General features: G+C 46.4%; 1 protein-coding gene across 2 annotated transcripts in view; it reads left to right on the top strand.

Annotated features, from left to right (window-relative positions):
* PDE3B (phosphodiesterase 3B) overlaps window positions 1-15,851 on the top strand; it is a 76,391-nt gene that overhangs the window by 16,617 nt on the left and 43,923 nt on the right. For both annotated transcript variants that reach the window (XM_077321696.1, XM_077321695.1), the window contains exons 2-4: window positions 4,927-4,977; window positions 8,097-8,345; window positions 13,202-13,344. In XM_077321696.1, the coding sequence (XP_077177811.1) occupies window positions 4,927-4,977; window positions 8,097-8,345; window positions 13,202-13,344 (443 nt within the window). The remainder of the gene's footprint in view (window positions 1-4,926; window positions 4,978-8,096; window positions 8,346-13,201; window positions 13,345-15,851) is intronic.

The raw sequence follows: 15,851 nt of genomic DNA, 5'->3' as shown, positions 1-15,851 counted from the left end.
AAACTACAGATGCCAAACTTTTCGTTTGTAGAAAAGTACCAGCTTTCAGATTTGTGCTAATGAGAAAACAGTTCTTGTTGGACAAAAAAAGGTTCTCCCTCAAATCAATGATGTTACAAAAGAATATTTATTTCTGAATTATGTTGTTATGGTATTAGTATCTTTGTTTGGTCATTTCTGTGCTGGGTTGCCATAGAAATACTTATTTAGTGAGATAGTGCTTAACCAGTATCTAACATATGCTGTGAGGGAGTACAAATCATTTTTTTAAAATCAATAATATAAAGTATTGATAGTTTTTAAAGCTGGAAAATATTGAAGTAAAGTAACTTTAAATGTGTTTTGTATAAATGTATTTTGCATTATCTCTGAGATTATTACTAGGTTTCTACATGTTAATATTATTTCTTAAAGTTTTATTCTTTGTAATTGTTTTCTTTTGGAAAATCCATCTGATTCCAGGTAGCTGCATGACCATAACTAGGAAATTTGAGTATCTGATTTCAACCAATTAAAATATCCTTTAGCAAACAACACTATTTCTAGGCATAATTTGTAGACCAGTTTATAAAATGTCTTCCATGAATGAGTGTGATTTATACTAGGTAACAAAAGTTCATGCCATCTCTGAGTAGCTGTATATAGGACAACTTAAGCGAGCATCTAAGACCCGGATGTGGGATGGCAACTAAGTGCTGGTACACCACAGTATCTAGAGCTATGCCAACTTTGTGTTCATCTTCATGGCATCTGTGCAGCCCCACTTAGGACTCTGCTTTCACAGGCCAGCCATGGAGAGGAACTAGCAACATGTATAACAAATTTTCTAGGTTCGGTTGGAGAAAAGAGATTGAGAGCCCTATCGGTAAGCTCAGCACTGATCTCTTTAACGTCACAGACAACCAAAAAATTGGCCACCATTCACTTGACCTGAGAACTGCCGACAAAAAAATCAAAGAAAAAAACGAAACATACACCTCACTGGACTGATCAGTACTGCCTCAGGGTATTTGTCAACAGAAAGACAGTCTATAGACCAGTGGTTCTCAACCTGTGGGTTGGGACCCCATTTGGGGTCACCTGGCTCCTTCTGGGGCCAGGTTGGTTGCTGCCGCGGTGGGAGGTGGCGGCGGCCGCTAGCAAAATAGCCAGGGCGATGGCTGCCTCCGTGCCACCCAACTGTTGTGTGCCTGCACGTGCGCATTCACGCACACACTCGAACACGCACATGTACACTACCCGTGTGCATGCACATACTGACCCCGCTGCCGCAGTTGGGGTCACCAACTCAGAGCGGTTGAGATCCGCTGCTGAAGACCCATTAATAAGGTCCCTATACAGTGCTGGATCAGGACCAGTAATTTTGCCATTCTATCAATGAATAAAGAGTGTAGTGATGAATGGCTGGTCCAAACTAACTTCCAATGCTGCTTCAGCAAAGAAGCTTCAGAATTTATATAAAATGAAAGAGAAAGGTTGTATCTATGTATTTAAGCACCCAAGAGCCAATTCCATTTCATAATTTCTGAGATCCTACTATCTAGGGCAGTGGTCCGCAACTTTTTTTAGGCTGTGGACTGGTGGGGGGAGGGCGATCCGGGTGCCGCTGTGTGTTGTTTCGTGCTTGGTGACTTAAAACAGCTCTGGGGAGGGACTGCAGCCAGGGAAGCCTTGTTGAGTAAACGGAGGCTCGCCGGTGCGTTGATCTCTGCTTGCTCCAAGAAAAAAAAAAAAAGCAACTGCTTCGCCAGAAGATCAGAGGAGTGAGCTAGGGGGAGGGACTTTGCAGAAACCGCAACAATGGTAACGCACAGAACTTTCCCGCTAGTGTTGCAGATTGGTTGCAAGAGTGTAGCGCTTTCCAGAGGGTGAATCCACTTTTTGGGATTTCCCTGAAAACGCTACAACGAAGCGCTTTTTGCGAATTGGTTTCAGGAGTGTTGCAGATTGTCAACGACGTTGTGCATAACAGCAAAACAGTAGCGATTTCAATTTGTAACCATTGTGCTATTTTGAACGAGTGCGGAATGGCCCTTGGCTAAAGCCCTTATAGCGGAGAGTTAAAAGCTCAGAAAGTAACAATTCAATGCACTTTTTCATTATGCCGATTACTATAGTAGGTCAATGGCATTAGAAGCGATAGTGATGTGATATGCTTTATTTTAAATTAAAATTCAGTTGGTATGCAATTTTAGATACTGAATTTAGTATTTTGGGTTGTATCAAATAGAATATCGTGTCCAGATCATGGGAGGTGATGGTACCATTTTATTCTGCTCCGATTTGGCCTCACTTGGAGTACTGTGTTCAGTTTTGGGCACTACAGTTGAAGAGGGATGTAGACAAACTGGAGCGTGTCCAGAGGAGGGCAACAAAGATGGTGAGGGGTTTGGAGACCAAGACATATGAGGAAAGGTTGGGTAAGCTTTGTCTGTATAACCTGGAGAGGAGACAACTGAGAGGGGATCTGATAGACATCTTCAAGTATTTTAAAAGGTGCCATATAGAGCAATGATCCCCAACCCCGGGTCCAAAGACCAGTACCGGGTCACGGCTCTGTATAAGAAGTTAGGTGCTTCAGGTCACCAACGTCGACCCAACTTTGCAGAAGTCCAAGTCACAAAGCTGCTTTTCCCATTCCTGCTCTGACTAGGACTCCCTCATCTCATGTCCAGGAGCGCCTTATTCCCAGGGCAGCCCACACAACTCCACGGCAACGAGGTTTCTGCCTGCTGCCTTCAGCGACCACAGTGAAAAGAAACAGAGGCCATCTTGCTCCCCCGTCCTACTAGTCCATTTGCCCAATCAGAGGAGCCATGTCATATTGGCTGCCAGCTAAGCCCGCCCCTCTTGCGCCATCCAATGATGGGTCCTCTAGTATAACGATCCCCAACCTGTGGGCTGCGGACCACATGTGGTCCATTGACTGATTGGAGGTGGGCCGGGAAGGACGCCTTCCCCCCCCCCCGGCCCTTTACAACACACTTCGGGTGTTATTATCTTCCATCACTCCCAGATGGGACTATCTCGTTGCAGAGAAACAAGCTCAGGGTTCCCATTGATTTGTCATTGTCATGAGTTAAAATTTCCATGAAAATAAAATGTTCCTTATGTTCATTGTTGTGGCGTGTCTGTATCTTATTTTGAAGGGATGTTTAAACATTACCATAGCGATCAGAGAGCATTAGGGCAGTGGTTGAGAGTAGAGGAGTAAACTACTCCCTCCCACCGAGCCTCAGTAAAATTGTCAAGGGTTGAGTGGTCCCCGGTGATAAAAAGGTTGGGGACCACTGCTCTAGTACAGTGATCCCCAACCTTTTTATCATCGGGGACCGGTCAATGCTTGATAATTTTACTGAGGCCTGAGGGGGGGTAGTCTTTTGCCAAGGGACTTCGCTGCCGCCACCTGAGCCCCTGCTCCACTTGCTTTTCCGCCAGCGCCCCTGACTTCCGGCCACCCGTTGGGGGGTGCTGCCAGCAGCAGCTGCGTAGTGCCACGCCGAGGGGGAGCCCCAGCAATGGCAGCTGCTGAAGAGCACCAAAGGTGAGACAGTGGCAGAGTGGCAGGGCAGCCCCTGAGGCAGCAGCCGGGGAGGAGGAGGTGCCGCGGCCCGGTACCGACTGATCCACGGACCGGTACCGGTCCCCGGACCGGGGATTGGGGACCACTGCTCTAGTAGACCACTCCCCCCCCAGGCCTCAGTAAAATTGTCAAGCGTTGACCAGTCCCTGGTGATAAAAAGGTTGGGGACTACTGATATAGAGGATGGAGCAGAGTTGTTCTCTCTTGCCCCAGAGGGATGGACCATAACCAATGGGATGAAATTAATTCAAAAGTAATTCCGTCTAATAATGTGGAAAAAGTTTCTGATAGAGCGGTTTATCAGTGGAACAGGCTTCCTCGGGAGGTGGTGGGTTCTCCATCTTTGGGAATTTTTAAACAGAGGCTGGATAGCCATCTGACGGAGTGGTTGATTCTGTGAAGATTCAAGAAGGTGACAGGTAACAGTGGATGAGCAATAGGATTGTGAAAGTGCAGGGGGTTGTTGTTGTTGTTGTTGTTGTTGTTATTGTTATTGTTATTATTATTATTATTATTATTATTATTATTATTATTATTATTATTATTATTATTATTATTCGATTTATTGCCCGCCACTCCCTTGCGGCTCGTGGCGGGTGACAACATTATAAAACCCCCATAAAATCCATCAAAATCCATTAACAACAATTACAATCCAACAATTATTAGTTAGCAAGCTAACATGGCAAGATTGGCTAATCAACTTCTCCCTCCCCCTACTAGCAGGCGGAGAGGGGATACTGATGGTACCCATCCCCAATCCGAGGTCCCGGGGGGGGGGGCGTAGATGTTAGCCTTGGTCTCAACCATAAACCTGGCGGAAGAGCTCCGTCTTGCAGGCCCTGCGGAACGATGGAAGATCCCGCAGGGCCCGCAGCTCTCCCGGGAGCTCATTCCACCAGGCAGGGGCCAGGACTGAAAAGGCCCTGGCCCAGGTCGAGGCCAGGCGTGCCTCCCTAGGACCGGGAATGACCAACAGATTTTCTCCCGCAGAACTGCGGGGGGCATAGGGCGATAGGCAGTCCCTCAGGTATGTGGGTCCCAACTCGCCTTGAAGGTTAAAACCAAAACCTTGAACCGGATCCGGGCAGCAATTGGCAACCAGTGCAGCTGCCTCAGCACTGGCTGGATGTGGTTGGACTACATGTCCTATGAGGTCCCTTCCAACTCTATGATTCTATGATTCTACTGCAGTAGAAAATTTTCATCTTTATTGTAAGTGAAATTAGAAGAATAATATCGATCCAATGTATGTCTATTTAATAATACTTCAGAAAAAGTCCATATTCTGTTTGCAGAATCATTCAGTATTTGCTTATTGTCTTTATTTTGTTGTGTTACAGATGATTCTTTGGGACTGGGACTTAAAACAATGGTATAAACCTCATTATCAGGTCAGTATACCTCTTCCTATGGGGTCCCCCATTTTATTATGCTTGAGCTCCACTTTATACATGTGTATGTCTCAGTGTTGATTTAGAAATGATTGATAGAGTCTGTTTAAAATTAAATGGAAATGAATCATGTTCACGGCTACCTATTTGAATTTGTTAGGGGCATAAAGGAACACAGGGCTGCTCCTTCATAAATCATGCAAAAGCCCACCATAAGATTCAAATGAAAGTGAGGCTGTGCTCATTGTTCAGTTCTTGCTTAACCACTATTGCAGCAGCTACCAGTAAAAGGACATTCTCATTCTCAGTTTCTTCAAACTGTGTGTAAACGCTATGAAAAAAAAAATACATGGCAGCTGCATGTTTATGGCACATTTGCACAACTTTTAAGAATTTTTGCTTGCATGGGAAGAATTCCATCTACAAGCAGACATAGCCTTTTTTGTTGGAAGGAGGAGCTTAAATTTGGCTCATGCGAGAATTGCCTTAAGTTTACAAAACAAGCTAGGCACGGTCATGATAACCAAGTAAAGGTACTGGGGGGAGAAAAGAGCCTTAATGCAGATCTAATGGCTGCATCCATGTCTACAGTCAGCACTATGCCAGCAATGAGGGCTTCGGTGTCAAGCAATTCAGTCTTAAAACTCCCACTGATATCAGCAGAAACAGAGTTCTAGTGCATAGAAATCTGCTAAACGTCATGGTTTGGAGCAGTGGTCCCCAACCTTTTTATCACCGGGGACCAGTCAACACTTGACAATTTTACTGAGGCCCAGCGGGGGGGGGGGGTAGTCTTTTGCCGAGGGATGTCGCCGTCACCTGAACCCCTGCTCCACATGCTTTCCCACTGGTGCCCCTGACTTCTCACCGCCCGCTGGTGGGTGCTGCCAGCAGCAGCTGCACAGTGCCACGCCAAGGGTGAGCCCCAGCCATGGCGGCTGCTGAAGAGCACCAGAGGTGAGCCGACGGCAGAATAGCAGGGCAGCCCCCGAGGCAGCAGCCAGGGAGGAGGACGAGGAGGAGCTGCGGCCCGGTACTGACTGATTCATGGACTGGTACCGGTCCCCAGACCAGGCGTTGGGGACCACTGGTTTGGAGGAGTTAGTACATGACTACAAAACAAACAAACAAAAAAAACAAAGTAAAACATGGAGAGCCATCTGCACCCACCAACACTTCAGTGGCACCTCTAAAATAAATGTTTAATAGAAGTTATCACACCAGCCCTCAAGTCTTTCAAAAGGATTGGAAAGTGAACAGCCAGTTGTCAGAGAAGGTGGTAAGGTCACCGGAGGCATCACTTTCAGAGCAGATTGAGGATACATCAGTAGAAATGCCTGCAGATTGGAATGCAAAACATCAGTCTTGGGCAAGAGAAAGCTGACTACCGGCATCAGAAAAGTGATCAATATTGAGACATGCAGCAAGGCAGAAGTCATGCCTCTTCTCAGTACTGGGAATACTCTCTAGTGAGGTTGTTAATTCCACGGTCTGTCATCTGCAATCGTTGTGGCTTTGATGCACCAGTTCTTGCAAAGAGATATACAGCAGATAATCTAATCTAGAAGTTGTTCTCCTTTTTATTGTTGCCATGCTCAGTACCAGGAATATTATTCTTCACAGAGAAGTTACAAAGGCCACAGCCTAGCCTGTTCTCTTCAGTGCTTTTGAGATAAAGAGAAGAATTCTGCTGGAGCACAGTAGACCGAAACAATAACATCTACTGGGCCTTACCCATGTACTGAATACCAAACTGATCTACCTATGGAATCATAGTTAGCAAGTTAATGCTGTCATTGGAAATTGTTATATGGAAATGTTATAGAAACTGTTATCAACAATTGAAGCCACTGTTACTATTGTTTTTATTCAATGTCATGAATTATGCTGTACTTTCTCTATGTTCCATGTAAATTTAAGAGAGGATAAATGTCTACTTCACCAACAGAAAGATCTTCAAGTAAGAAATCATATACCTCATCTACAAAGAAGACCCATTTAAAGGCTTGAAGTTCACAGCTTACCAAGACCATGTGGTGGTGGACAGCGGCCGGCGGTGGGCAGCGGCGGTGGGCGGTGGCTCTTGGCGGAAGAGCCCTGACAATGGCTGCCTCCAAGCCGCCTGACTGTTGTGCACCTGCCCACCCGTCCCCTCTGTGCCACTGCTGCTGCCACAGCAGCAGCAGAGTCTCTCCACCGGGGGATGAGGGGGAGGGGAGGAAAGGGAGGGGGCTCCTGAGGGGGAGTTTATGGAGGCAGCCACTCATCGCGGTGGGGGGGTCGGGATCCATGCGCGTCTCTCTCCGGCTCTTTCTCCCTTGTCAAACCTCCCTCCGCTTTGCCTTCCCACCCACCCCTCCGCGCTCTCTGTTCTTTCATCTCTCTCTCTCTCTCTCTCTGCTTCCACCCCCCCCCCTGCCGAATTTCACTGCACTCAGGTGACGCAATGTGCAGGCCCATTAGGCACTCATGCATCATGGCCGTTTCCTTTTCCTCCCCCCTCCCTTTCATAGCCTATCGATAGTACGGGGAGCGGCACCATGGGGGAGCCGGGCCAGTGTGAAGTGGCAGGACAAGCTGGGAGTGCTGCTTCAGACTGACTCAGCTGCCCGCTTCATGTAGCTGATTCTTTTGGAGCAAACTTTGGCTGAGCTTTAAGGTGCCCCTGGACTCTGAATTGGGTCCTGCTGACTTTTGGACGCTGAAAGTTCAGTCAAGGGGGGTGGGAGAGCAGGGCAGTTTGTGGCCCCTTCGCAGTTGCAAAAAATAAATCAATAAAATAAATCTTCTTCTAACCCCTTTTGACCTCCCTTTTTTAATAGTTTATTTATTTTTAGATTTATATCCCGCCTCTCCCTATAATGTTGACTCCCTAAGTTGTGCTTTTATATTAATCACTTCACTTTGTTTCTCTCCTTGAGGCGGTTACAGAAAGCAACACGTCTTTTATTTTTAAATAGCTTTCCTTTTCCTTTTTTTTTTACCATTGTATATGTGTGTGTGTGTTTTAACTGCCTTACTACCATATTACCTGTATTTCTCACTGAGATGTCAGGCAGATTTTATTTGTTTTCTGTAACAAATAAAATATTAATTGACAGTATTTTCCTCCATTTTAGAATGCATGCAGTGGAACTGGAATTGATCTTTCTGTGCTAAATGAAGCCGGCAACATGGTGTCTGACCTCCTGGATGAGCCAAGCCTCCCTGCTCATGTGATTGCTTCCCTTCGGAGCATTAATAGCTTGATGAGCTCTTTCTCAGGATCATGCAGACAAAAAGTTAATCTGTTTACACCATTTCCAGGCTTTCATCCCTGTCCAGAAATGGAGGACTCATCTGACAAAGGAGATTGTAAGCCACACAAGGTAAAAATATTATAATTATAAATAGTGCAGCATATATTAAGACTAGAATTTAAGCCCGCTGTAAGAAAAATACAGCGGCCGCTAGCTACCTGACCGCGTCTATGATGCGGCGAGACTGTTCCTGGGGCCGGGAAAAGGCAGCTGGCCACCCACCCACCCAGCCATGACCTGGGGCCTTCTCCCGGCCCCAGGAGCAGGCTCGCCACATCACAGACGCAGCCAGGCTGTCCCCGGGGCCGGGAGAAGGCTACCGCCCACCCGGCTACCTGGACGTGACCTGGGGCCTTCTGGCCCCAGGAACAGCCTCGCCGAGTCTACGAGGTGGCGAGGCCGTTCCTGGGCCCGGGAGAAGGCCCCCACCTACCGCGGGTCCCCCCCTGCAGGGTAAAGGCACCCGGGGCGGGAAAGGAGCAGGGAGGCCGCGTCTTCTATGGCCCGTCCCTGCTCCTTTCCCGAGGGGAAGCTGGCTGGCGGACTTAGTCGGGTAAGGCTTCTTCCTCTGAGCGGTGACTCCCCGGTCGGCCCAGGCAAGGCCGGGCCAAGCTATTTCATGCTATTCAGTACCAGTGACTGTTACAAGGTGCTAACAATTAGGCAGAAGCATGAGAAAGTTGGCCCATCTACCACACTCTAACATCTTACAGACTGAAGGCAGTGGGATGAGGAGTTCCTAGACTGCCTCCAAGCTTCCTTCTCATGTGTACATACCTTAATGTCTTTTGTAGTTCCCTGAATGAGAGGATAGAATTAAAAACTGTATACATAAAAATCACCATTACTCACTAGTATGTTACAGAAATATGTTTTAAAAGATGGCTATCTCACTGTGTCAAGGAGTTCAGACCTTTATTATTATTATTATTATTATTATTATTATTATTATTATTATTATTATTATTATTATTATTATTATTATTATTATTATTATTATTATTATTATTTCGATTTATTTCTCGCCACTCCCAAATGGCTCGCGGCGGGTTACAATGTCTTAAAAAACCCATTAAAACTCCCATTAAAAGACTTTAAAATGTCACAACATGGCAGCACAATAATAAGATCCCCTTCCTACCCCCATTCCTAAAAAAGGGGGGGTGGAGGAGAAGGAGGTCAATGGTGTCAAGAAGCCCGGGGGAGAGCAGTCGATGTACCCCAGCAGCCCCAGCCTCAGCCATAGACCTGGCGGAAGAGCTCCGTCTTGCAGGCCCTGCGGAACGTTGAAGGGTCCCGCAGGGCCCGCAGCTCACCCGGGAGCTCATTCCACCAGGTGGGGGCCAGGACCGAAAAGGCCCTGGCCCTGGTTGAGGCTAGGCGTGCTTCCCTAGGGTCGGGAACGACCAGAAGATTCTCACTCGCAGAGCGCAGAGCGCTGCGGGGGGCATAGGGCACTAGGCGGTCCCTCAGGTATGTGGGTCCCAGCCCGCGTAAAGCCTTAAAGGTTAGAACCAGAACCTTGAACCGGATCCGGACAGCAATTGGTAACCAGTGCAGCTGCCTCAGCACAGGCTGGATGTGGGCCCTCCAAGGTGTGCCGGTGAGGACCCTAGCGGCTGCATTTTGTACTAGCTGGAGTTTCCGGATCAGAGACAGGGATAGACCCGCATAGAGCGAGTTACAGAAATCTAATCTGGAGGTGACCGTTGCATGGATCACAGTGGCCAGGTGTTCGGGGGACAGGTAGGGCGCTAGTAGCCGAGCTTGGCGAAGATGGAAAAATGCCTGGCCGGCTACTTTCCTGACCTGCGCCTCCATAGTCAGGGAGGCATCAATGGTCACACCCAAGTTTCTGGCCTGGGACGCGATGGTAAGATGCGCCCCTGACAGGGTGGGTAAATGCGCTTCCTGTTCCCGCCCCCTACTTCCCGGCCACAGGACCTCCGTCTTGGAGGGGTTGAGTTTCAGGCGACTCTGCTCAAACCATTCTGTCACCGCTTCCAAACATCTGGCGAATGGTTCCGGGGGGGAGTCTGGGTGGCCGTCCATGAGGAGATAGAGCTGGGTGTTGTCAGCGTACTGATGGCAGCCCAACCCAAAACTCCGTACCAGCTGGGCCAGAGGGCGCATGAAGATGTTAAATAGTGTGGGGGAGAGAACCACGCCCTGTGGGACCGCACAAGCAAAGCTGTACCCCGAATCCCCGTACCGGCGAGGCGGTGGCCCAATATCTCATAGTCCACGGTGTCGAAAGCAGCCGAGAGATCCAGAAGGACCAGCACGGCTGACCCGCCTCTATCCAGCTGGCGACGGAGATCATCCAGCAGGGCGACCAACACCGTCTCCACCCCGTGGCCAGGGCGGAAGCCAGACTGATATGGATCGAGTGCCGAAGTTTCATCCAAGAAAGCTAGGAGCTGGTCCGCCGCAGCCCTTTCCACCACCTTGCCCAGGAACGCTAGGTGCGACACCGGGCGGTAGTTGGCAGGGTCCTGCGGGTCCAGCGTTGTTTTTTTCAGGAGACGGCGAACCCCTTGGGTTCCCAGAGCAAGGGTGCATAAGCAACAGACTTTTGTAAAAATATATATGTATTAAAATAAATTTTAGGTAGACTTCTTTCTCTTGATTGGTCATTCAACTAGCCCTCTTTAGCAAATCGTAAACAGGCATCCCCTTCTCTCTGGAGAAGTGAAGAGATCTCTCTGCTCTGTGGTGTGATTTCAGTGGGCGGCATATGCATGTTAGAGATCTCCCTCTTCCCTCCTTGTTTTTTTAAAGTTCCCATTTCCATCTTCTCAGTGGCCGGAGGTGGGGGTGGGGGGGTCAGTTAGAGGCTCCAAAATTTCAATATAGTTTGAAGACCCTCTTTTGTAAAGACCCCCACCCCAAGTTTCAAGAACCCATCCAACCTTCATTGTCTCCAATGTAGTGAGACTAGATTAGGGAGTCTGAATTCCCACCATAGGATACTGTGGAGCCAGATAGGGGCCCCTATTTTGGGTGCCCCTTGAATTGTACCCCCTGGTCCAATCTTCTTGAAACTTGGGGGGTCACTAGAGAAGAGAGTCTTCAAGCTAAATTGAACCCCCCCCCCAGGTCCTTGGAGAAGACGAAAATGGGAAAAATTACATTGATTTTAATGGTTCCATTGACTTTAATGACCAAATAGCTTTGAAAACATCCGTATCATGATTCAGATTATTCAGATGGCTGTGATTCGGCCATACAAATCTATGGCATTTCCTGATTTGGGCTGTATATGGCTGATTTGTGTCTGAAGCAGCCTTGATTTGGATATTTTTGGGCCGAAACAGTCCAAAGTACATATGGCTAGATAGGTAGAAGAAGATAGCCAAGGTACATAATTTGATTTGGTGTTATTTTAGATATTAAATATCTAGGATAATCATTGCTTACATCCAATAAATGCATGTTTGCTTGCACACCTGTCTTTTTGGCACAAAATAGTACTGAATAGTGTGATAAGGGAGTCTAATTTTCATTTGGAATATAAAGACTGTGAGAAGGACACGGGGAAACAGAGCTACCAGGTAGAAGGAAAGAGGAAATAGTGTATGTGTGTGGGTGGATACAGGGGAAAGTGAAGTGTCTGCTGCTAGTGAATTCATGTTTCCAGCCTAACACCTGGGCCAGTCTCAGCTGCTATTGTTCAACTTGACTGGTAGGGGAGGTTGTCAGGGGGAGGGAAAGTTGGGAAAGGTGAAGAAAGAGGGGCAGTTAAATGTAAATTGACTGAGGGGGAAGGAGAGAAAGGCAGGAAAAGGGGAGAGCCTTTGGGGATTTCAAGGAAGAGAGAGAGGAAATAACGGAGGGGGAAATGAGATGCCCTCCACAAGTCCTTGTGGGTCCTCTGGTTGTCAAACCTAAACTTACTTTAGCAGTGTAAGATATGTAAATATCATGCAATATTTATAATTTGCTCTATCTCTCATAGTATTTAATTGAAAAAAATAACAATTCAGTAAATCAGAAGCATTCTACTCTGTATTTCTAATATTAGCTTCTGAATTTCTAGTTTCAGTTTTATAAACATCAAAATATGAAAAGTTTCACAAGCTGGAACAATCCTCATGTTATGTTAGTTATTGCTTAATTGTGTGCATGTTTTCAAAGCTTAAGACAGAATTTGAGAACAGAGGAACAAAAGGATACAGAAGTTTTGTTTGAGGAGCAGTATGCAGGAGATAATCGACCATAAATATCTGAAGACTAGTTTCAAAGCCCCTTTATAAAAAGGGGTTTTGAAAGGGGAGAAGGCGCGTGAGTCCAGCAGGGAGGGAACCCCCAGCAGCCGCGCTTCGCGCGACTGCTGGGGGTTCCCTCGGGCGGCTGTCTGACGCTGCGAGAGGCGCTTCGCGCCTCTCGCCGCATCAGTCCGGGAGCAACTGCGCCTGCCGATTGGTCCCTCTGATTGTCTGTCGTGAGGAAGGGTCCAACCCGGACCCTTCCTCATCACGGATAAAGCCCACCTCTAGGGGGCTTAACGAATTATTTAGTCCATGGCGCCACGGGCTGTTTAAAGATGTTCTGGCGCCACGGGCTGTTTAAAGATGTTCTGTATTTGGCCAGTATTTAAAAGTTGACCTTACAGAATACAGCACATTTTCTAACTATTTAATTCCTTGGTAAACTGAACAATCTGCCCACACAGTCACAGGCATAATACAATGTAGATTTGTTATTACCTTTATGCCATGCTCCTAAGCTGCTTTGTGCATCATTATAAAGAGTTGAGAGGTACAGATGTTTATTTGTATAGCTACTTAATGTTAACAAGGTTAGGCAGTTTTAATACAGGTCAGTGAATATAATGTGAACTAAATAATACAAATATCGAGGAAGACCGTGCCTTTAATAGAGATCTAGGAAAACCATATAACTGCTATTCATTTGTTCAACAGGGGCTAAATAGCCGAAATAGCTTACCAACTCCACAGTTCAGGCGGAATTCAGGCACCTCAGGCTTTCCTCCCATTGAACAGTCTTCCACTAGATGGGAACGCAATAATGGCAAGAGACCACATCATGAATATAATTCTTTAAGGTAAATATCTTAACAGAATAGAATTCCACCTAAATTAGTCACTGAATTATAGTCTGGGTTGAAGAAGTGAAATTATTTTAGCTGAAGTGTTTTGAGATCAGTTGGTAACTAATGTTTATATAGCTTTCTATATCTAAAATGTGTAACTTAGATATATGATGCATACTGATGGAAAATCTTAATTGTGTCTGACATTAATAATTAATCACAAATCTTAAAGGAAATTGTTATTAGGATTGTAAATTGTTCCCGATATAGCCAATACTTATGAGATGAGAAGTGGAGTGTGTTCCTCTGGCAGATTATACCATGTAATCCACAGAGTGTCAGTGAAAAAGGCAGGCTATTAATGAAACCAGTAAATAAATAAATAAAAATATTTATGTTTGGCTCATGATAAGACATTGGTCTTGCAAGAGTGGAAGCAGTGCTGATGGAGCACAGTGTGGAGCAGAGGACCACCCCACAATAGAATGTACAGTTCAAGCAGAAACAAAGCTTAAGATTCAAATGTTTATTTTTACTGACACATATAGAAAACCTTTAGATATATATACACTGTAATGCAAATTCTTCTGTACGCTATCAAAGTATGTTTTATTGATGAACAGGGCCAATGTAAGGAGGCTTTGAAGAATCTCAACAGATGTTCCAAAGCAATATGCCCTTAGCCCTGTAATTAGCCATGAGCCTCTTGTGGCGCAGAGTGGTAAGGCAGCAGACATGCAGTCTGAAAGCTCTGCCCATGAGGCTGGGAGTTCAACCCCAGCAGCTGGCTCAAGGTTGACTCAGCCTTCCATCCTTCCAAGGTCGGTAAAATGAGTACCCAGCTTGCTGGGGGGTAAATGGTAATGAATGGGGAAGGCACTGGCAAAGCACCCCTTATTGAGTCTGCCATGAAAATGCTAGAAAGCGTCACCGCAAGGGTCAGACATCATGACCCAGTGCTTGCACAGGGGATACCTTTACCTGAGAGCCAGTTTGGTGTAGTGGTTAGGAGTGCAGACTTCTAATCTGGCATGCCGGGTTCAATTCTGCACTCCCCCACATGCAGCCAGCTGGGTGACCTTGGGCTCACCACGGCACTGGTAAAACTGTTCTGACCGAGCAGTGATATCAGGGTTCTCTCAGCTTCACCCACCCCACAGGGTGTCTGTTGTGGGGAGAGGAATGGGAAGGCGACTGTAAGCCACTTTGAGCCTCCTTCGGGTAGGGAAAAGCGGCATATAAGAACCAACTCTTCTTCTTCTTCTAACTAAAAAGGGAAGGAAAGGCAGCCCAGTTTATCAAAACAACCAGTCCAATGCAGGAGAGCGGCAAACTAGTCAAAATGACAGACAAGTAGATAAGGTATGAAACATTCTTCCGGCTTCAAGAAACCCTGATGTCAGTTGGCCACATCTTCTTGCCATACCATTGGAAGTCACATGTCACCAGAAGTTACATGACTCAGATAATCCCACCAGGTGTGACATCACCAGGTAACTGCCATATTTTCAGATGATTTATGAACAGATATGCATTCTAGGCTGTCTACCAATTTGTTCTTCTTCACCAAAGGGAGCCTGCTAAAACAGGGCCGGGGCAGGCCTATTCTGCTCCCTTTCTCCCATGCCCATCCCAACACCTGAAACAGGGCCAGAGCAGGCCTAAGATACTCTGTTGTTCCCCCACCCCACCTTGTTACTTACTCTTGGGACTCCAGTTGCTACCACGTGCAACAAGCCTCAGGTAGCCTCAGCTAGCAAGGATTTGTATGGCTGCCCTACTTCCCACCCCCTCCAGGCTCATCATTGTCCATTCTGGGAGGGGTGGGTGGTTCAACATGGTCATATCACCTGATATTTTTTAAAAAAAAACATTAAAGGGTATATTAAAAATTAATTAAATTCTACCCAATCAGTAAATCACTTCTGGGGCCATCACAAAACTCAAGTTGAGAAAGCCTAACACACACATTCACACACCCACACACAAGACAGATTTCTACAACATACGACCAAAAGAAGCATGTGTGTTCATTTTTTTAATGCATTAATTCAAGCACACACAAATGGATTATGTTATTTCTTTTTCATTCCCTTGATGAAGGTCAAACTTCCTAGTGATTAATGATGTCATACATGATAAAAAAGATATTCCATCAGTTCAGTTACCAGGACCCCCATAAACCCTTTGAGCTCGCCTTCTCACATTTTTCGGTCTGTGGCCCCCTTCAAATATGCCAGAGCCCCCCAGGGGTCCACATGGTCCCTGTTGAGAATGGCTGCTCTAACAAAAGTGCAGCCCCCCAAAAAAGCTGAAAAGTGAACAGTCTGTAGATGGAAGTACAACACACAGAGAGAACATGAATTCTAAATCTTACAAAACAAAATGACCTTTTTTTGTAACCCAGATGATTTTTCTAAATGTATTTTTATTACGAATGTAGTTAATAGGTGCATGTTTTGTTGCTCTTGAAGGAGCAACATCACACAAGATCACATAAGATCACATAAGATCTTGAA

This window comes from Paroedura picta, chromosome 2 (assembly GCF_049243985.1).
Source record: "Paroedura picta isolate Pp20150507F chromosome 2, Ppicta_v3.0, whole genome shotgun sequence".
NCBI lineage: Eukaryota > Metazoa > Chordata > Lepidosauria > Squamata > Gekkonidae > Paroedura > Paroedura picta.
This window is presented reverse-complemented; position numbering and strand designations above follow the sequence as displayed.